At 57.2% G+C, this 21463-nt stretch overlaps 1 protein-coding gene across 1 annotated transcript; it reads right to left on the bottom strand.

Annotated features, from left to right (window-relative positions):
• Positions 1 to 1407: 1407 nt before the first annotated feature.
• ONECUT1 (one cut homeobox 1) lies at positions 1408 to 18490 on the bottom strand. The gene is made up of 2 exons (XM_076348687.1): positions 17410 to 18490; positions 1408 to 2459 (listed from the first exon to the last, which is right to left on the bottom strand). The coding sequence occupies exons 1-2, from the start codon at positions 18488 to 18490 to the stop codon at positions 2167 to 2169; spliced, it is 1374 nt and encodes a 457-aa protein (XP_076204802.1). The 3' UTR covers positions 1408 to 2166.
• Positions 18491 to 21463: the final 2973 nt, after the last annotated feature.

Below are 21463 nucleotides of genomic sequence, written 5' to 3'. Positions count from 1 at the left end.
TGTATTCTAAACACTTACTGGAAATTAACTGTATACCCTGAACCTTGACTAGACCCTGTCCTCTTGGGAAATAACTGGTGCTACAAAGTTGCTTACATTTGGTGTCACTAGTATTTTGAGTGGGTTTCATCCCAAAAACCAGTATCTGCTATTGTTGATGGCGGTTGGATTCTAGTTTACCTTGAATTTTCCTTTCTTTTTTTTTTTTTTTTTTAAAAAGGGTGTAAGTAGTATTAGCTATTTCTAATCCTTGCATTGGGCCTGTACCTGCATATTTGGTTTCTTTGGAATTTAATGTACCTAGTAGAATTACTACAGTAATTTGAAACACCGGTTAGAAATCTAACAGGCACACGTATGGTTTTTAAAGTCTATTTTCCCCTTACACTAAAATTCAATATGCAGATGTTGCACGCTTTTCTTTTTAATTTTATCAGAGTAGGAATGGGATGATTTCTCTTCTACGGGTTTGTTAGCAACAGAGCATTTAAAGCTTTTCAGCTACAAACTTTAAACTATTTCATGCATTATCCTGATTAATAGATGAGCAAGAAAGAATGCACAGGGCAAAAGCTCAGCCTGCTACACACAGATACGATGCCACAAAACATCAGGCTGTATCTCGGTGACACGGGAATTTTGCTATTGACTTCAGAGGCACCACGATTCGGCCTTCCAAAGGCACTACCGGAGCTCCTGTTGGAGCTCTTCCCACCAACGTTAACTGATGTTGTACCACTGTTTTCAACAGGAAAAGGCCACGAGCCTTCAAAGCTATTGCTATTCCTTTGCCTAGTAAAGTCAATAGGTAAAAAAAAGCTCACTAATGTCAATGAGTATCGATCAGATGCTGAGCCCTGTGGTTTTACATTTCGCAATTCTTTTCATTTTTGCATACAAAATGCCTCAGGTCTCCTGTTTGCAGGCTAGATGGCAGAGCTGAGCTATATTTATATACAGTGCACGGTTTGCAAAGAGCACTGTTCAACGGGCTTCCAGCAGTATCAGCCTGGGAGAGTGTTAATAAGGGGATGCACACACGATAGCTACCACACTATCTTACACATGGCTCTAACAGCCCCTTTTTTTTGGTCCCGTTGAAGTCAGTGACAAACAGCCCCTTTTTTTTTGCTCCCGCTGAAGTCAGTGACAAAAAGGCTGACTGACTTCAACGGAAGCAGCATCCCATTATCAGTACCTGTGCTCCGACAGGGGCTGCGATCTCCTCGGATGACATTCTTTCTTGCCAATCATGGAAAGAAACAATAATGTGGTTTTACTAATTGCAAATAACAGTCTTGATTACAAGTTTTATGTGTTATACAGTTAGATTAGTTTATACCTATAACTCTACATAGTATTTTGTGTAAAAATAGCTTTGGAATATTAAAATCATTGCAATAAAATACCTGCAATATAATTATTAAATGTGTTCTTTGGTAGCTAGTCGATTTTTTTTTTTTATGGATGGAATAGTTTTCCTTTTTTAAATCTGAACATTCCTTAACAAACAAAGAGAATGCACTGGTTTAGGTACCATTCAAAATTTCTTTGCCTAGTTTGAACTTGTTTCCGGGCGTTGCACCGGTTAAGTTCAAACCATGAAACAGCAAAAATCACACTACCGTTTCAAATGAATTCAGACGACTCCACGCTTTGTTGGTCGCGCCATGGCACAACCCTCTCTGAAGACCAGCCCTGACTAAGTCCCTAACCACCGGCGTGTATGCAGTACGGATACACTCTACACCTTCATGGCAATTGCTGTGGAAATGAAGAGCCATGTCTGAAGAGATGTCCGTTCAATGACAAGAAATCACTATGCTCCAAACCACTAAACAGCCAAGTACGGTGAAGATGATCATGGGCGAAGGTGTAAGACCAGTGGTCTGTTCCTCTTCTCTTTGCGTTCCGTTTCATTCCCTCCATTTCGCTTTCTTCTTCCTCTCCGTTTTTTGCAAGTCGTCGTCCTACTAAAGTGTGTGTCTTAGAACAAAGTCATAATGCAGGTGAAATAAGTCTTTGGTTTCTTTGGACTTATAAATAACATTTTTTTCAAATAGTTCTAAGTATAAACCTGCTATCTTGAGGTCCTGGTCTGTCTTTATTTATTTATTTATTTATTTTTAAAGCTTTTCCACCGAGGTTTAGTTCGTGGTTATTCCTTCATGCTTTGGTACAAGTGCTTGATGAAGAAGATGAGTTGCCTGAATTGGAGCTGCCCTCGTCTTGCCACTTATCCAGACTCCTCCTCCGTGCATTCATGAAAAAGTTGCTGACGGTGCTCAGCTCCAACCCGAGCTGCTGGGAAATGGTGATTTGTAATTCTTTGGACGGACGCTTATTTTCCTTGAATATTGCATGTAGAGTTCGACGCTGGACATCCGTGAAGACCAACCGAGGCTTTTTGGGTGTATTCCCTCTATCCTTCCCGTGCTCTTGTTCTTTCCTCTTGCACGCTGCAAGAAAGGGGAGGACGGTTAGAGAGGGCTGGCAGAGGAGTCCGCGGGAACGCAGTACAGGACAAACCAGGGGAAAAGGACCATTCATTTCAGCTTCCAAATTTGGAGAGGATGTGTGACACATCAATTTAATTTTTTAACTTATAATAGACTATAAAAATATAAGGAAATTAGAAAATACCTTTATCATTGTCTGTTAAAACTCAGCAAATGCTATTACTGAGAGTTTACACTTTGATAACGCCCATTAGCGATGAGAATTTAACTACGTAATATCCCTATGAACTAGAGTGGAAATTCACTGAGTTCTAAAGTCAACCTTGCCCACCTTTTTTACCCTCATTATTTGTTGTCAATTCATTTCTGTAGCTTTTCATTGGCCGAGAAATAAGGAATTGGGAGAAACCAGGATGCTACTACAGTCTTACAGGCCAGATGATTATGTATTCTGAACAAAATAAACCACGTTTTGACATGCAGAACAATGGTGTGGTAAATCTTCCTTATAGAATTTCACCTTATTTCATCTATCATCCCTTCTTTCCCTTTCAGAACGTTATTTTGTTCTACATTATTAAAGGGCGCTTGCAATGTGAAATCTGCCTTGCAGATCACCTGCCAGGCGGGATCCGAGGGGGCTGGGAGAGCGACTCCCGGATCCCCCCACCAGCCTTTGACTGTCTGCCAGCTCATCTTTGTTAGCATTTCGCTAGGATAAAAGGTTTCCTTGGGAGGACAGATTGCTCTGTCTCACTTTCAAAAGAGTCTGAAGTTGTCTGTTTCCCCTTTTTTCTCTAACAATGTCCTTTAATGCCGATTTAGAGATGTATTTCTGAAGGTAATATGGATGTTCTGCCTCTGTGCCTGTCTAGTCCTGATTTCTGTGGAGATCAGTGCTGATTATATGAAGAATTTTGTGCAGTGTCTCCACCTGTTCCACAGTTATTGGAATGAAAACAGCAAATTACTTTACAAAGGTCCTTCCTACATCTTTCATTGCTACCGAGAGCCAGCCTTGGCACGAGGCTTTAATTGCTCGAGGGAGGTATAAAAATAGTCATCCACCTTTTGTACTTGGAGAAATAGCAACTGCACAGATCAGACAGCAAGATTCAGGAGATGCAAAGGCACCTTCTGCTGGCCCAGGCAGGCGGGGGCCAAGCCACCGGCGTCTCAGCCCCCTCTGAGGAGAAGCTTTTGAAGAGCTCCCTAGCAAAATGTATTCCAGCTACACATTCTTTCATAAGCAATGACACACTGATCAAATGGACTGGGATGCCAAACTCATATCTTCTATGGTTATTTTTATCTGAAAACCTTTGAAGAGTGCTTTGAAGTTACATCCTGACCTCTAAAATGGTGTGGGGCTTCTGGGCTGAAAAACAGGTTTCCTCATGCAAGCGAGCCCCCACTGAAGTCAAGCTGCTGAATTCACTGTGGGGATCAGCTCCTCGTGCAATAATTCTGCATCCCCGTTGAAAGTTAACATTGGTAACTCAAGGGTTAAAAATACTTTTGCAAGAACAGTCTGTTATTTACTGACAAATATTAGGAATGAGGAGCAAAGAAGATATCAACAGAATCTCAATCTTTTATACACGTCTACGTTCAACGATCAAAAGCTCCCGTGGAAGCAGCCGCAGAAGCTCGGCGCTGTAACAACCCCGGCCTCCAGCTCCGACTCTGCCCCTCCTCACGGGCTCATGCACAAAAGGAGACAAACCAAGCTCAGAACACATTTGCCGTGCCCAACACTTCATTTCTGCTCACGCTGCTTTACACCTTCCTTTTTCAAAGACTACACAAATTCCAGCTTTCACCTAGATACTCTGTCCAGATCACCATTTGTCACAAAATCCTAACTACACAAATAGCATGATCTGAGTCAGCGCTGTACGATGCTTCAGCAGGAATTGTCACATCACAAATGGCAGTCACAGCAGTAGATAAAAAGCTAGTTCAATTAGCGGTGTAAACCTCCGGGGTTTCAATCACAAACTAGTACATGAGTTCTCTGAAATCATAGAGAATAACAAAAACCCGACCGTCTATTGTGAAACTAACTTGCTTAACACGTTGTCTTCCTGAGCTTGTGCTCATCTCCTGAAACGTAATATCCCTGAATATTTATTTCCTTAGAAAATGTCCCAAGAGTTACAACACACCTTGTTCCTCAACTTCAGTTGTATCAGAGACCTCATGATTACTGCTAGTAACATCACAGAGGTAAGAAAAAAGTGCTCATTGCTGGGGAGAAAAAAAAAATCCTATCCAGTCTATGGTACAAATAAGCCAATTTTAGTATTTTGCAAATAAAAGTTCATTTCAGTCAAGCCCATCAGAAAGAGAGCGTTGAGGTTCCCATGGTGCTCTCTGGAGAAGCTGGGAGCCATCCCTTCTTCCTGCAGACCGCCGTGGACTTTATTTTTCAACAAACTATCATGCAGGATTGTTGGTTTCCTATGGCTTGGTCCACACCCAGTGGGAACAGGTGAAGATATGCTCTAGTTTAGCCTACGAAATGGGACAGTTCTTGACCTCACATCCAAGATGGAGTTCTACTTTGAATTAAGGACTAATGATGTATTGGTTCAGAGAGTGAGATACTGACTCGGTTGCAATTTGGGACCTCATCTGAGACACGAAGACCCACACGCAACAGGTTCAATCCTCGCTGAACACGGCACAGCCCCAACAGGTGAACCGGAGGTGTCCGTTGCCCCTAGCAGAGCAGCCCAGCTGAGCCGAGCTTTGACCCTGGATCCTCCTGTATCCCTGGTGCCTGCTGAGGAGCACGCTGGCCCTGGCCCTGCCCAGCGTTGCTCGCAGAGCCTTTTTCTACCTGGGAGAGACTGGGAACGCCTTCAAAATCCGGATCATTTTCAGGCAATGCAAAAGTTGTTTCCTTTTCAGCTCTATTCCCGTTACCGTTCGCCAGAGGCAGATTGAGGGCAAAAACTTTCCAATATGCTTAATTGTTCAAAGAGCCCTTGCAGACAGTACTACCAGGCCTTGGGCTGTGAGCAGCAAGGGTGGATACCACCTTTCATCTTCTGCCTTGTCCAGACTCAGGAATATTAATAGCACTTAAAAATAAATAATGGTGATAATGAAAAACTGTAATAGGGTTTCCTTACGATCGTTTTCCCTGCACTGGAGCCAATCAATTTTAATAATAAATTGTAGCTTCCAGCTTGCCAGAGAACAAATGTACACCACGGGATAAAATCTGCTCCAACATGCGAGCGTGTCCAGAGCAGGCACAGAGCCCGGCCAGCTCACGCTGCGAGGGCTGACAAATTGGAGCCATCCAGCCCAGCGACAGCAGCCTGCGCTCAGCCCAGGTCACGCTCAGACAAAGCAGCTACGCCTGCCTGGGCCCGGTCCTCCTCTAACGCCGGCAAGGGTGTCCGCTGAAGTCAGAGGCTCCAGAGACGCCGACTGAAACCCTCTTTTGGAAAAACACCAGAGTCTGTTTTCAAAACTGTTTGTGACACACCTTCATCTGGATTTTATTTCACGTAGCAGAAGATAATAAAAATAATTTGCACCAATGCTCTTCACGTGCACCTGCCCGTGAGCACGGTGAGCGGACCCTCTCCCACCGCACAGAAGCTGAATTTGGGCGCTTTGTGGGGTGCTGTGCTCCCCAGAGGCGTGCACATCTCCCGCGGCATACCTGATCGCACGCTGCCCTCGCTCCCCCGTGCAGCCAGATGTGCTCTTTGTCTCTGGGCTGCCCCGGCTGAGCGATGCTCCTTGTGATGCCTTTTGAAAAAGCCTTAAGAAAGTCTAGTTGAGAAAAAAGCAAAGCAGAGGATAAAGAAAGAGTCACTCTGACTCTGGCAACATATGTTCGGATATGACAATGTAATATTATCAGTGCCAGAAGGAGCCTTATAAATCCACTGCTGAACTCTGGCCTCTTCCAGTCACTTCCATCTTCCTCTGCCCTGAGCAACAGATATTTTTGACACTTGCAATTCTCCTGATACAGTCCATCAATCTATTTTTGTCTCCCTTTGTTCCTTCTAAGTCGCCCGAGGGATTTGGCTGAGTTAACTTGCCAAACCTTGTAAGGTCTGTATATCTCACTGAGGCCCGGTTGCCTGTGCGCGATACAGAACCGGGGTCTCACCGCTGCAGCTCCACCGTCTGTCGCCACCCTCCTGCAGCGCCCGGCTGGCCCAGCTATGTGCAGCACGGCAGGATCAGTCCTGCTCTGCCAGAGGTGTGAGCAGGATCGTGTCCCCCGTGAAAACGCACTAATTGCATCTTTAGGTTGAGATAGCGAAGAGGATATTTTGCCCACCTGTGATGTGAACGACACTGTTCTGTCAGTCTAAAAGTCAAGATTACAGTAAGCTGAGGTGTTAACCCTGATGCTTGATCTAGTATTTCATCCCTAGAGGGTTGATTTCTCTTTAAAAATCTAAGAAAAAAACCCTGATTACCATAAATCAATTTTCAGGAGCACTTGGTGCGTACACGTGTGCCTAGCCGTATGTGGTAAACACTAATTTTCTTTTCTAAAAACCCAAAGCAAAGAATGAAACCGGTAATGCTCTCAAGAAACCTGCTTTCTGCTCTCTTGTTTTGGGCACGTAATGAAATACCACCACAAGTTCTGCTGGATTCTTTTCTGGAAAATTGGCACCGGAGCAGGGGGAATGACAACGGAAAATCCTACTTGGGCGAAACCTACCCCAAGCCCTGTGGCTAGTTGTGAGGGCAGAGGGCCACTCTCACTGCAAAGGGCATTGCTCAGCTGGTGGCCCACCACGTTGCCATCACTGAGCGCATGCTCTTAGGCACAGCATGGAAAAGTGGCAGATGCTGAGGAAGAAGAAGGTGGATTTAGGAGGTTTCAGACCTGGCACCGAGAGAGCTGTGCCCTTACACGCACACCAGCAGGCTGAGGCAGCGGCCACGCACCCCGAAGGGCCACGCTGCTCACCAGCTGCCAGCAGCCATTCCCACTAGCTCCAGGACAGGCACAAGCAATGGCCAAGACCAGGTTTTTGACCGTACAAAGTAGGTGGAAAGGGAGGAGGGACACAGGGCAGCGCATCTGCCCGAGCGCACTGCAACAGCACGGCACTACAGCTCCTCTTGGAAGGGAAGTGTACAGTCCCACCAGTGCCTTGGCATGAGTCTTCCCACCCCGCGCAGGAGGAAGCCAAGGCACACAGTACGTCTCTGCTTACAGGGAGCCCTTTTTTCCTCTGTTTGTACCCAGAGCGGGTCCAGACCAGCAACGGGGAGACACACACAGGGTAATGTCTCCAGCCATGCTTAATTGAGAGCCTGGTTGACACAGAGAGGAGACCGTGTGCTGGCCACCAGCGATGGGATACGGGGCCTTTCACCCCAAGGTTACAGGTCACATTTCCAGCTCTGACCCGGGTCACTGCTGACCACAAGCCATTATTACTTGACGGCCATCGAGTGCCCTGTACGAGATGAGGCGGTGGTCTTGGTTCAGCTCCCCATGAGCAGGTTCACACCACACTCATTTCCATCACATTTGACACATTATTTGACACCAATTAGCGCTGTGGCTGGAAGGTTGAGCCGGACGCTATGGACAGAAGGAGTCTGTAGGAACCCATTTTGTAGCTGAAATATTCATTTTGGGGAACAAAGAGGACTGGGGATCTCTCACGGCTGTGGGCTCGGCTCTGTCTTGCCTGAGAGAGCACTTTCTGGTTGCTTCACATCAGAAGGTAAACTCAGCACTGAGCTCTGGGGTCTTCACTACCACCCTCACTGGACCAGTTTAGTTTTCAGGACTGTCTCACCCTCAGTATTCATGAGCATTACATTTGCTTCAGACAGGTAGGAGAAAAAAACCAACTGCTTTATGCTGCTCTCAAAGACTCCACTGTGAGATTCCCAGAAAGCAATGGGGAGTTTACAAGCCAACAGCTTCGTTGCTGTGGGTTCAGAGCAGTCACCCTTCCCATGAGTGGGAAAAACCCCAGAAATGATGCAGCCCAGCTCAAAGAAGTGCCGAAAAAGCCCTGCATTTCTGCATGTGCCATAGGAGAGACAAGGAGACATATTTTAGATTGACTTGAGAGAGTTCTCAAAAGTTTTGTGATGATCATCTTTTCCCCCTCCTCTTGCAAAGTCTAGTCTTTTAGCTATCCCAACCTCAGGTATACAGGTCATGTCTTAGAGACATAAAAACCCTTTTTAGAATTCCCTCCTTACGTGTATTTTCTAATCTCTATTGTGTTGGGTCTATAAAGGCTGGGACCTGCCTCAGCCACAGTCTGAACTGCGCCCACTAAGACCCCGGGAATCTCTTTCTAAAGCATCTGCTTCTAGTTTTGAAACATCACAAAATATCCAATAACATTTTTAGAGAGTGAAAACTCTTCACTGGTACAAGCTAGAGAACATCCTGGAGGATATTATTCTGAAGGAGGCTCTACCTTTGGGCGGAAAAGGCAGCAGGATTTCCATAGGAGGTTGAAACTGCTTAAGGACTTTGGCCGTCAGAAATAGTCCTAATCACACTGGCTACAACAGCTCAGTGGAAGCAAGTAGCCAAAAGTTTATGGTAAATTCATGGTGATGATAATATATAATAAAGTGTGATAAGCTCCATCCTTATCATGTGACTAACGCCTCTGGAGTGTGCAGAGAGACACACGGATGACAGATCTTTCCTAATTATCAAGAACTTCATATTTGGGGGAATATGAGAGCAAGATAAGGGGCCTATAAGACACCTGCTACCTGAGGGTAGACTTCACCACACAAACTAAAAGCAAGCAAATCTGTTTGGCCTGGATGAATGACGGAGGCTGCTGTGTGCCATTCACTCTGATACGTCACCATTTGGTGGTCCCCTGCACCGCCCCATCCTGCTCGTCACTGCCCTGGGGCCTTCGAAGGCACCTGGGAGACCGGGTCCCTCCGGAAAGGTGCTGCATGGGACAGAGCCTCTGCGCGTCAGGGCAGCTCGTGGCCGTGTGCTCCCGCTGTAGCAGGTAGCGGCCAGCATTGGTGCTGCAAAGAGCATTCCCAAGAGCTTCAACCCACCGTAGGATAAGGCCATCCACGTGTCAGTGATGAAAGCCTACATGAGCGACACAGTTCATCCGTTGCTCCCCAAAACTTTCCCCTTTCAACTGAAGAGAGTATGCGCTATTCTGAAATGTCTGAACCCACACTAAATTATTTCGTATTACTCCTGGCATCATTCAGCATTTCGCACTTGTCTTTCTAGTGATTTGCATTTACACTTATTTAGAACGCAGGTGTATCCATCTACTCAGAGGTCATTTGTTCTGCATCTTATTTCTCTGCCATCAAGCCCAGGCAATACTCCTCTTTTGTTGTTTCATAACATGAAAAGAAATAAAAATATGTTCCTACATGGGAAGCTCACAGAGTGCCATCAGCCTGCCAACGTATAGATCCCAGCTGGGACTGAACGGTGAACATCTCACTCCTGCGCGCTGTATTAAAATGAGTGACCTTAATTTGCTGCCCCTGGAATAATAAAGTGGATCCGACTAAGGAGTGCTGACTCAACAGTTTGGGATTCTGGGGTTTACGCAAACTTACGGTGTTGATGGATCTGTCACCACTTGAGTGAGCTGACATCACCGTTACAGAGTATGTTGCTAAGTGGATCAATCAGGGGAAAGCACCCGATTTTCCTACTATATCATTTAAAGTAAATGTTAAATTTCTTCAGCTGGGTCTTCAGTTAACCGTATTACTGTGACGAGTATTTCTTTGTCTAGCATAAGTAACTAGAATTTAATCACTTTAACTGCATCTTAATTACCCCAGATGAATTGAAAGGACATTTAATAGCAAAGATTAAATTGCCTTAATGAACGATTTTTGCGACTACGTCAATAGTTTCACCGCGCTGGCCCTCCCCGGCGCCCCCCCCCCCCCCCCCGCGGCGGCGCAGGCAGCCCCCGGCCCCTGGGTGGCGCCCTCTCCCCGCCGCTGCCCAGCGCGGGGGGCGCGCGCGCCGCTCCGCGCCCGCGCCGCTCCGCGCCCGCCCGCTCCTCGCTCCGCGCCGCTCCTCAGCCCGCCCCGCCCCGCGCTGCCCGCCGCCGGGGAGCACCGGCGGCCCCGCCCCGCCCGTTCCTGCGCGGGTGGACGGGGCACACGCTGCCGCGGCACCGCAGCGGACCTGCCCGCCCCGGGCAGCGGTAGCTTCGCACCCGCGCACCGCCCGCCTGCTTTGAACAGTGCAGCGCGAATGAATCCCCCCGCGGGGGCTTCCGCGGCCCCCGGGTACAGGGCTCGGCCTTCGGCCGGGTGATTCCGCCCCTTTCTGCTGCCCCAGCCCGGGGCTCTGCGGCAGCCGCCGAAAATGGAGTTTCTGCGCGGTGGAAGTGACGCAATCCATTGCAAAACCTTCGCTCGGACATTAAGGATGGCCAGATTTACTTAAAAACCCGGCCGGCTTCTCGGGCTCCTTTCCCAAGGACCCGCCTGCCCGTTCTCGCTTCCCCTGCTCCAGTTGTTAAGCCCTCAGTCAATTCCGACGATATATTCAAACATAGCGAGACATGCCTCAAATGAACGAGAAATACAGCGGCGGTGACATAAAGAAGTTCCTACGTTTTGGGGGGCGCTACGGCAGCAGCGTGGCAGCCTGCCCCTGCGGGAGGAGGGCTGCGGACCTGCGGGAAATCCGCCTGCACTAATCGCACCGCCCGCGGGTAACTTCGTACCGAGAGATCTAGGGTGCCCCTAGCAATGCACGCAGTATTGCTGCGCCTGAAAAACGTCCATAACCTTAGAGCGGGTTCACCGCAGCAGCTTCTGCACCGAAGTCGCCGAGGAAGAGCCCCCCGTGCCGTGCGATTTAATACTTTTAGCCATTTGAAGTAGCAGCTTTTCTAATGATCCACCAGAAAGTGCTTGCACACGCCAACGCCAACGATACACAGCCCGCAGCAGCTTGCCATGCTGCTTGCACACCTTGCTTGCGAAGCGGCAATCCATCGCGTTTGAATTGCCATTTGAGCTGTACATAAAATGTTACCACCGAGACTTCCTATCGCCCTAAAATGGGGAAAAATCAAACCCACTGTTGAGCTAATAAATTGTCCCTATAAATTACCCTTTCAGCATCATAAAACCGACTTCCTCTTAAGCAAAATGGCTCAAGTAAGCTGCATTTCCGAAGAAAGTCAGTAAGCATCGGTCGCTTCTCTGTCAGTATATGATTCACCATATTTGAAATGCGAATCGACAGTTATCGATTTGATCATGGAAGTACCCGACACGATGCCATGCTAGGTCCCCGCTCGGTCCTCAGGAAAAACTCCCCTCGACGCCTGTAGTCTTCAGGTTAAAGTCACCAGCACTTCAGCAAAAGCTCCTGCGCTTAAGAGTCACCTTAGGTCTCCCCCGAAACGAACTTGTCCCTTGTGCGGAGGTTGCGGGGATCCTTCTGCTACACGGGGGACCGGCCTCCGCTCCGCTCCTCTCCTCTCCTCTCCTCTCCTCTCCTCTCCTCTCCTCTCCTCTCCTCTCCTCTCCTCTCCTCTCCTCTCCTCTCCTCTCCTCTCCTCTCCTCTCCTCTCCCCTCCCCTCCCCTCCCCTCCTCCTGGGGCATCCCGACCCCTCCGGCTTGCGGGGCCCGGGGCGGGGGTCCCCACGCACAGTTACAGTGCTGCGGGGAGCTCGCTTCCCCTCTGGCCCCGCGAGGGTGGGAAGGCACCCGTCCCCAAACCGGGTCCCCCCGGGGCGCGCGGCCCGGCCGGGAGCCGAGCCGCTCCCGCCGCCGCCGCCCCGCCGCCCCCGCGGGCAGCCCGAGCACACCGCCGCGGGGAGGGGGGCAGAGCCCGGCCCGCCCCGACAGGTTTGCCGGCTGCCGTTACGCGTAATCGATGCGGCGCCGCTCCCCATCGGAGCCGGCAGCCGTGGGGCGGCTCAGGAAACCCCTGCGGCCGGGCTCCGGGCGGCCTCCTCCCCGGAACGGGAGGGCTGGCTTCGCCCCGGCCCGCCGCGGGGCTCGACCGGGAGCGGGACCGCCGGGGCCGGGCCGGGAGCGGGGCCGGGCCGCGCCGGCGGTAGCTGTCCGCGGTGCTGAAGCCGGGCCGCGCCGCCCGCGCCCGCCCCGAGGGAGAGGGGTACCAGCGGACGGGGACAGCCCGGGCACCGGCGCAGGGCGCCCCGCCAGGACGCAGCCCGCCCCGCAGCGCTCGCCGGAGCCGCCGCCTCCCGGCCCGGGGGAGCCGCCGGCGCCCTGTGCAGGCGGGGTGCCCGGGCCGGCGGGGCCGGCTCCCGCCCGCCGGCGGTCAGCAGATGGCGCAGAGCCCTCGGGAACCGAGGGGCGACGTGCGAGGGCTGCGGGCGGCTCGGCGGCCCGGGGCGGCCGTGGCGGGCAGACGCGGCGGGCCAGGCCGGCGTGGCGCCCCCAGGCCGGCCGTGCGGCCCCCCGGGGCGGCCCCGGCGGTGCCCGCGGCCGGGAGCGGCCCCGTTTTGAGGCTGTTTCATCCAGACGGCAGCGAGGGCGGGAGCGGGGCACGGCCCCCCGGCGCCTCCCCGCCACGCGGCGGGTAATTAAAACAAACAAACAAAGAAGCAGGCAAGCAAACAAACACGGGTCGAGCCGTGCTGCCGGGGGCGGGGGCGCCGCGGGCCCGGCCCGGTGCGGAGGAACGCGGCTCGCCACCGCCCGGCCCCGCTCCTCCGCCTCCCGCTGGGCAAACATTAACGAAGGGCAAACGCGGCTGCGTGCGAGCGGCTGTAAATCGATCCCGCCGCAAGGACACGGCCGGCAAACAAGCGCGGCTCCCAGCGCCCGCCCGGCTGCGCACCGGGCGCCGCGGCGGGGCACGATCGCGCCGGGGGCGGGCTGGGGGCCGCTCTCCCGCCCTCCGGTCCCGCCGGGCCGGGGCACCTTGCCTCGGCCCCAGCACCGCGCCGGCAGCCGCGGAGCGGCCGCCGTCAGCTCCCGCGGCGAGCGGAGGCAGGCCCGCGCCCGTCCCCGCGGCGTCCGGGCGGCCCGCGGGCCGAGGAGGGGCAGGGCCTTTCCCCCGGGCCCGCGCCGCGCTCGGGGTGTCGGCGGTGAAGGCCCCGGTCGATGCCCTCCGCCTCCCTGATGCAAACGCGCTCATGCAAAGCCCCCGCCGGGCGGGTATTAAAGAGGCCCTAACGAGGCGATCGGGGCCGGGGCGCGGCTGGGGCCGGGCGGGCAGCGACCTTCCCCGGCGCACGCTGGGGCGGCCGGCGGGGCCAGAGGCGCACACGGCGTTCGTTAGATTTCATATTTAATGTGGAAAACGCTCCCGTTACTGCATCGATTTCTTTACAGTTTATGTGGCGAGCATTTCTCGCCGGCCTCCCGAGGCTTCGGCTTAGCCGGGATTCACTTTGGGGGGTAGAAAGGAAGAGGGGAGGGGAGAAAAAGGGATGCAGCTATGAAAAATAACAGTCAGGTCGCAGGCGAATGTCGAGCAGCCCTGGAGGGATGGGCCACCCCCTCCGCCTGAGCCCCGCGGTCCCCCCACGGCCCCCGCTTGCTCCCGCCGCCCCGGGACGGGCTCGGGAAACCCGATCGCAGGGGCCCCTTCGGGACGAGCTCCCTCGGAGGGTGCACCTCGGCAAAGCGGACCCCTCCTGCAGCAGATCCAAAGGGGCCCGTGGGGTCCCTCGCTCCGCCCTCGCCCGTTCCCGAAACGTTTCTTTGCCGCGTCTGCTCCCGCGGGCGCTTCCCTCCCGCCCCGGCCGGCAGCCGGTGCGGGGCCGGCAACCGGCCCCCAGGCAGATGCGTTTCTAACAACAAATGGCTCGACGCAGATTATTTTCTCCTGAGCGAGACGAGTCGGTTTTTGCCCTCTTTATCCCCTCCTGTGTGTTCCCCCCCACACACACCCGCCCCATAGGAAAATAACCTGAAATTAATTCACCCGTAAATCCCAGCAGGCTGCAGAAGGGCTGTACGTTTTCTTTGAATTGTATTTATTTTTTCGGTATCCCTTGACTGCCCTTCCAAATGTCAGTGAAGGCGGGGGGAGAGGGGGAAGAATAACTGACGGGGAAACGGCCAAATAGATAAATATTCAGTGATCGAGGGGAGCGAGAGGGGGACAGACAAAGGGAAAGCGAACAGAGAGGGGAAGGAAGATGGGTTGAATAAGATGGAGGCTGGAAGAGGTCAGCTTTGCAATTAGCAGTTCTGCTTACATTTCAAGAGACAGCTCAGGAAGTGTCAAGACCTCAATCCCGCTTCCATGTAACTACCCATTTTCCCTCTATTTGTCGGAGCTTCTGTAATCCGGGAGGTAGGAATCCCCCAGGGACGGCTGGAAGGGGCAAATACTCAAGATAAAGTGCTGGGCAGGACCGTGAGGCCTAAAATGAGCAGGCTCCCTCCCCCTCCCCGCCTCCGCCTGCGGGAAATCAGGAAGGGAAGGGATGAAGGCGGCGAGGGCTCCGCTCTGGGCATTTATCTACCTGATAATTCTCTAAACGCCCGGCAGTGAGTTATAATTTGGACGCGAAATTTAATTTGCGTCGGCTGGAGTAATTTATGATATTTTGAATTGACGTTCATACATCAATACCAATCGGGGCAGATTTTTACCGCTTAGTGAGATCATCACGCATTTAGAACCCGCGCAAAATGAAGTCGATCGTTTGTGCACCCGCAGCGGGTCGGCCGCAGCGCGGGACGGGCAGCGCGGAGGGGCGCGCAGCGCGGCGCGGCGCCGCCTGCGCGGGGCGGGGCGGGGCGGGGCGGGGGGGCTCCAGGGGCCACCCCCATTGGCCGCGACGCAGCGCTATGCAAATGACCACGTGCTGCGGGGCTGCCGGCGCCCGGGTGGGGCGGCGCCGGGCGAAGCCGCGGAGCCCCCGGCGGCGCGGGGGGAGCCCTGCGGGGCCCCGCCGGGGCCCTGCGCTGCCCGGCCCGGCTGCAGGCGACGCGGGGACGCTCGGGCGCAGGCAGCCCTCCCCGACACCGCCCCCCCCCCCCGGTCTGCGAGCCCAGTTTCGCCCCGGGGAGGCCGTTTCTGTAAGGTGCCAGCTTTCGGGTTCCGTCGGAAAGGGAAGGCGGAATAATGAGGCTTTGTCTCTCTAACGGGATTACCGGGATCCGTTTATGCGAGGGCAGCGCTGGGGTGGCTGGAGGCAGGGGCGGTCTGGGGGCAGAGGCGAACAATGGGTCTCCCCGGACCCGGCAGCTGGGCAGAGCGCGGCCGTCCCCCGGCAGAAAGCGGCCGCGCCGCGGGGAGCTGCCGCCTCCCTCCTGCCCGGGCCTGCAGCCGGGGCTGGCAAAGCTTCCCGGCCGGCAGCGCCAGGGAGAGGATGCCAGCAGACTCCGAAGCGAGGGGTTGTTTCCAGTATCGATCTATGCAAATGAGCGGAGAGTCAGGTCGACCGAATTGTCGTAAAAATACGCTCCAAATCGAAGAAAGTTCGCCTTAGCAATCGTTACGGGGATATTGGAAACACAAACTCCATCCTCCTCTCCCGGGCAGCACCAGCAAGACGAGGGTTTTCTCCTGGTGGGGTGGTTGTTGAGGAAGGGAAGGCGGAGAGGGCATTTTCCGAGAGCTCAGACCTTTGAAACTGGCTCTGCAGGAGTGGAAGCCAAAGAGAGCAACGTCCTCCCACCGGTGCGCACCGCGGGGCCAGCTACAGCGGGGGGGGGGAGGTCCTGCTACGGGCCCTTCCTAGCACCGCTTTAGGCTTCAGAGACGAGGAGGTTGGCTGAAACCAGGCAAGGAGCACGGTGCTGGGCCAGCCGGGTCCCCGCACGGTCGGGAAGCGGTTCCCAGTTCCCACCGTCGTGGTAGTCGAAAGCGCAGGACCATTTGTGCATTCGAAAGGAGAAAGATTTGGCCCTTCCCTTATTTTTGTCTGCGAAACGGATCAGTGACCCCGGCTCCAACTCGGATTGACTGTCTCGCGTTCTCCAGGGACAAATTAATGGAGACCTATCACTTAATTAACAAACCCTCACTCACGGCGTATTAAACCCGGGCCCTGCACCGGGGGCGCAGGCTGGAGGGTTTGGGGAGGCGGCAGAGGAGAACAGGAACCGAACGGGACGGCAGTCTCCGAGCAGACAATACGGGAGCCGCGACACGGACTGCGCGTCTCATGCAGAGGCATCCACGCGAAACTCAAACCCCACGGCCTAACGATAAGCACAACCGGTTAAAAAAAAAAAAAAAAAGAATAATAGAAAACCTAACGATTTTAGCCAACAGCATTTCTCAGCCGCCACTCCCACGCCGGGCTCGTATCGTTTGTGGGGAAAAAAAACCCACCTCCCCCGGCACACCTAACCCAACCGGGGCGGGACGCGGAGCTAACGCCGGCCCCGAGCTCCGCCGGGCGCCGCGACCGGAGCCCGCCGCCCCCGGGGCGGCACCAAGCAGGTGCACCGACTCCTCTCGCCGTCGGGCATTACCGGGGCTCCCCCGCACCCCGTCCGTGGGCCGTACCGGGCAGCACCGGTCCCGGCCGTGCGGTGCGCGGGTCCCCGCGCACCGCACGGCCGGGACCGGTACTGCCCGGTACGTCCCGGTCGCTCGGAGAGTCGCCAATTAAAACATTCCCGCCTCGCCCTTGCCCGCCCCGGCCGGTGCGGGTGTCGGCGGCGCCCCGTTACCGGGCACGCTGGGCGCCGTCCCGCCGGCGACGGGAGAGCCTGGCGGGTACGCCCCGCCCGGGCTAACGGGGAAAGCCGGGGCGCCGCAGCGCGCAGCCCGAACCCCGGTTCGGCTTTGTGTGGCGGCCGGGAGCGCGGCGCGGAGGGTGCCGGTGCGCGGAGCCGGGAAGGGGGAGCGGGGAGAGGAGAGCAACGGAGCGGCGGAGGGGGGGGGGGGGGGGGGGGGGCGCCGGGGCTGCTCTTCAGGGGCAGGAGGGGACCGGGGCGGCCTGCCCAGGCCCGGGGCCCCGGCCCCGCCGCCGCCGTGCCCCGACCGCTCCGCAGCGGGCTCACCTGCCAGCCGCAGAGCAGACATCCGCTGAAACTCCGGCTCCTGGAGCCACTTCCACATCCTGCGGAAGGTCTCCCGGCCAGATTTGAGCTTGCTCCAGGGCTTGGGGTTCCTCAGCAGGTCTGAGAGGGTCCCTTGAGAGCGGCACAGCACCCTCTGGGCGAAGATGGCCTGGGGGATGCTGTACCGCTTGAGCTCGGTGGTGATCCTCTGAGCTACTTCTTTGGTATTGATTTCTTCCATTTGCCCTGAATTACTTCCACTGTTGACCTGCGAACCAGTTACAGAAGGGTTTTGCTCCCTGGCAGAGCCCAGGATCTGCCCGTGGCTCTGGGCATTCAGGTGGGCGTGGGGGTGGTGTGGGATCCCGTTGATAGGCACCATGCCAGCGGAGGTGGGGGTGAGGTGTTGGTCGCCATGCCTGGCTAACATGGCAGGGTGGTGGGCTTCAAATCCGTTTGGGGTGAGCATTTTCTCGGCAGGCATGGTGGCACTGGGGTGAGCGTAGTGGGGCAGCCCTTGCTGGGAGTTGTGGATGCTCCCCAGGCCCGATCCAGACAACGGAGAGAGGCTTTGCCCCATGCCGGTAACATCCTTATGGTAGGGGGTGTAGAGATTGTTCATGGACGCCAGACCCCTCTCGTCCCGCATGAGCGTGAAGCTGCCGCTCACGTTGCCCGGTATCCGCTGGTGGGGGTGGTGGTGGTGGTGATGGTGGTGGTGGTGGTGAGGGAACTTGTCCGAGACCGTCGAGATGGGAGGTAGAGGCTGCAGAGGGGTTAACGTGGTGTAGGTGCTGCTCATGCTCATGCCGGGGGGTGTCTCGCAGGCCATGGTCATGGTGGGGTGCAGGGGGCCCGTCAGCGCGTGGTCGGGCGGCCGGTGGTGGTGGTGGTAGTCGCCGCCGTCGAGGATGGACGCCATGCCCATGGAGCGCGGGTGGGCCGGCAGGTGGCTGCCGCGGTGGGCCACCGCGCTCCGGTGGTGGGGGCTGCCGCTCATCAGGTCGGCGGCGGCGGGCACCGGCTCATGGCTCACCCCGTGCAGATCGCCGATGTTCTCCATCGCCAGCTGCGCGTTCATCGTCGGCCGTGCGGGCGGCCGGACCGCACATCTATCTGGTGGGCGGCGGGGCGTCCCGGAGCTCTTCGCGGTGGCCGCGGGCCGGTTCCTCCCGCGGGCCGGCGGCGGCGGGCGGGCGGGCGCTGCGGGCTGGTGGCGGAGCCGCCGCTGCCGGGCTGGTGTGGCTTTTCCTTTTTTTTTTTTTTTTTTTTTTTTTCTTTCTGGTAATGTATTTATTTGGGGTTCCTCTGCTGTCAGATGACGCCGTCGGGTCGGTTCTAGGGCCCCCGCTCCCTCAGGCCGGGCTCCGCAGCCGCGGCGGCTGTCTGGCCGCGTCCCTCGCCATCTCTAGCCATGGCTCTCACTGCGCTCCCCCGTTTGGGCACCGCTCCGCTGCTGCAGCGGCGCGGCCGGCCGACCGGCGCATGCGCGCGGCGCCCCCGCGCCGCCCCCGCCCGCGCCGCCCCCGCCCCCCGTGACGTCACCGCCCCTATTAAGGAGGCGAGCCCCGCGCGGCGGCGCCCGGGGCCGGCGGTGCGGCGCTGATCCCCGCGCCGCCGCCCCGGGCCCTAGCGCCCTCCCCCCGCCCCCCTCCCCGCCGGGCACAAAGGGCCGGCCCCCCGCACCCCGCCTCCGCCGGGCGGGCGGCTCCCGGGTGTTAGGGCCGCCCGCCCCCGCCCCGCCCCTTCGGTGACTCCGCGTTTTCCGTGAGCGCGGAGCCTCATCGCCCTCGCTTCGCCGGAGCTTCCGGGGGCGAGACCGCCCTGCCCCGGGGCGCCCGCGGGCCGTGCCCGCTGCCTACGCCCCGCACCCCCGCCGTGTCCCCCCGCGGTGTCCCGCAGCCGCCGGCCCCCGTCCGCCCGCCGGCCCGGGGATGGCTCCTCTGCGCTGCCCTACCGGGAAACTTCCCGTTACCCGGCGCGGGGATGGGCGTCGGGAGCCCCGCGGCGCTGCGTCCCGGGTCCAGCCGGGGTCCCCCCTCCGCCTCGGCTTTCGCCCCCCCGCCCAAGCTCTTGTGCGTCCCCCCTCCCCGTAGCCGCCATCCCGCCGGGTCCAAGCGGGTAATGCGATGGGGACCCCCCCCCCTCCCGCCCCCGCCGGGGACCCCGAGCGGCCCGGGGGCCGTGCCCGGCGGTGCAAGGCGAGCATATGCCCCGAGGCGCCCAGCAGCCGGACACGCCGCTGGTTTTCTTTTATTTTTCCCCCCAAAAGAAAGAAAAGGAGGAGGAGAAAGAAAAAGCGAGCCCGCCCGCCAGCCCCCCTCGTTAGCTAAGGTGCCTTTATGCTGGAAGAAAGGGCAGATGTGCCTATTGTTCGCCCATTAACAATAACGAACCACGCCGGGCAGAGTGCAGCGTGTGCGCGGCGCCGAGCGGCGGGAGGGACGGGGCGGGCCGAGGCGCGCCGCGGGAGAGCCGCCGGGCCGCAGCCGGGAGGCATCGGGCCGGCAGCGCACAAAGGCCGCCCCGGCCGCCGCTCCCCCCCCGCTCCGCCGTCGGGGCCCGCGGGAGCTCTCGGGCACCCCGCGGGGCCGCCCGGCCCCCTCGCCCCGGCGAGGCGCGGGGCCGGCAGGCGGGCGGGTCCCCGCCGCGGTGCGACTCGCCCCCGGAGAGCCCCGTCTTTCCCGCGGAGAGGGGGACAGGGCTGGAGCACCTGCCCCGGCGAAGCCCCCGCCGGCGGGGTGCAAAGCGAGGGCGCACCGCCTCGCTCTGCAGCTCCCCGGCGTGATCCGCGCAGAGGTCGGTAACGGGCGGCCGCCACCCGCCCTTCGCCCCGCCAAAAGCTCCGAGGCCCCTTCCCTGGTGGGAGCCGGGAGTCGGCAGCCGGCGGGCCACCGGCCCCACGGGCCTGGTTCAGACCGCAGCGAGATCGGGACCGGGGCCGGTCCCAGGGCAAGAGCCACCCCCGGGAGCGAGCTGAAACCAAACCCTGGGGCTCTTTCTCCCGGAGCTGTTGCCCCAACTTTACGGCCAAGGCCTGCGGAGGTTTCCCTCAGTGCGAGGGGGAGCGCGCTGCACGAGAGCCCATGGGGGCTCGCTGCTGCACCGGCTCCGTGGGGCAGCGAGACCCCTCGCCCCGCTCTTGGAGCCCAAAGTGCCGCCAGCTCCCGCAGCGGCGGCCGAAACGGGGGGCGCGGAGTGGCCTTGGCGAGGAGTCCCGCCACCGGAGCCAGGCCTGACCCCGCTCCTGCCCCGGCCACCCCCGCCGTGACGCCTGCGGGGACGAGGTGTCCCCCCTCCGCGTGGGGTGCGGGAGCGGGGGCCGTGCCCGCCGCCCCGCGCCCCCCGCCCCGCAGCCCCCCGCGGCGAGCCCCGGAGGTGAGCGGGCGGCACCCGCTGCCTCCCCGCTGCCTGCCTCTCTCCCAGGCACCGCGGTACGTCGCGGTCCCCCGTGGGGTGCCCACAGGGGACCGTGCCCTGGGAGGCCGGCGGGGGGGCTGCTGTCCGGGACCGGCCGTGTGCGTGGGCGTGTGTGTGGCTGCGTGTGCACAGCCTGTGTGTGCGTGCGTGCGGTCGGCGAGCGAAAACCGGCCCCAGACGCCGGGCAGGCTGGCAGGAAACTTTTAAAATCACGACGGCTCTCTGCTAAGCATGTTGCGTGTTCGGCCCTGGAAGCGAGCACCATGAGCTTTTCCCCCTGTAAATTCAGAATTTCCACAGCGGGTTTATTTATTTCCTGCAATTAACACACACACACACACACAGAGACATTTGTAAGAATTCATTTGAGAATTGAAGAGCCATGGAACCACGTCTCCGAAAGCCATCCGTTACTCACTTCCGTTCGTTTTCCCCGGGTGCACGACGCTCCTCCATACCTCATTTTGCGCTAAAAAATACGCGCGGGTCCCGCACAGTTCCTACCTCTCCAGCCAGCCCCCCACCCCTGAACGCTTCCACAGCTCTCTGAATTGTTGTGGTGTTAACGTTAACACTGTCTCCATTTCTTATAGCGAGGGGTGGATAAGGAAAGGTGTACCTGCGAAAGAAGAAA

The sequence above is a fragment of the Aptenodytes patagonicus genome, chromosome 10 (genome assembly GCF_965638725.1).
Source record: "Aptenodytes patagonicus chromosome 10, bAptPat1.pri.cur, whole genome shotgun sequence".
In the NCBI taxonomy this organism is placed as follows: Eukaryota; Metazoa; Chordata; class Aves; order Sphenisciformes; family Spheniscidae; genus Aptenodytes; species Aptenodytes patagonicus.
This window is presented reverse-complemented; position numbering and strand designations above follow the sequence as displayed.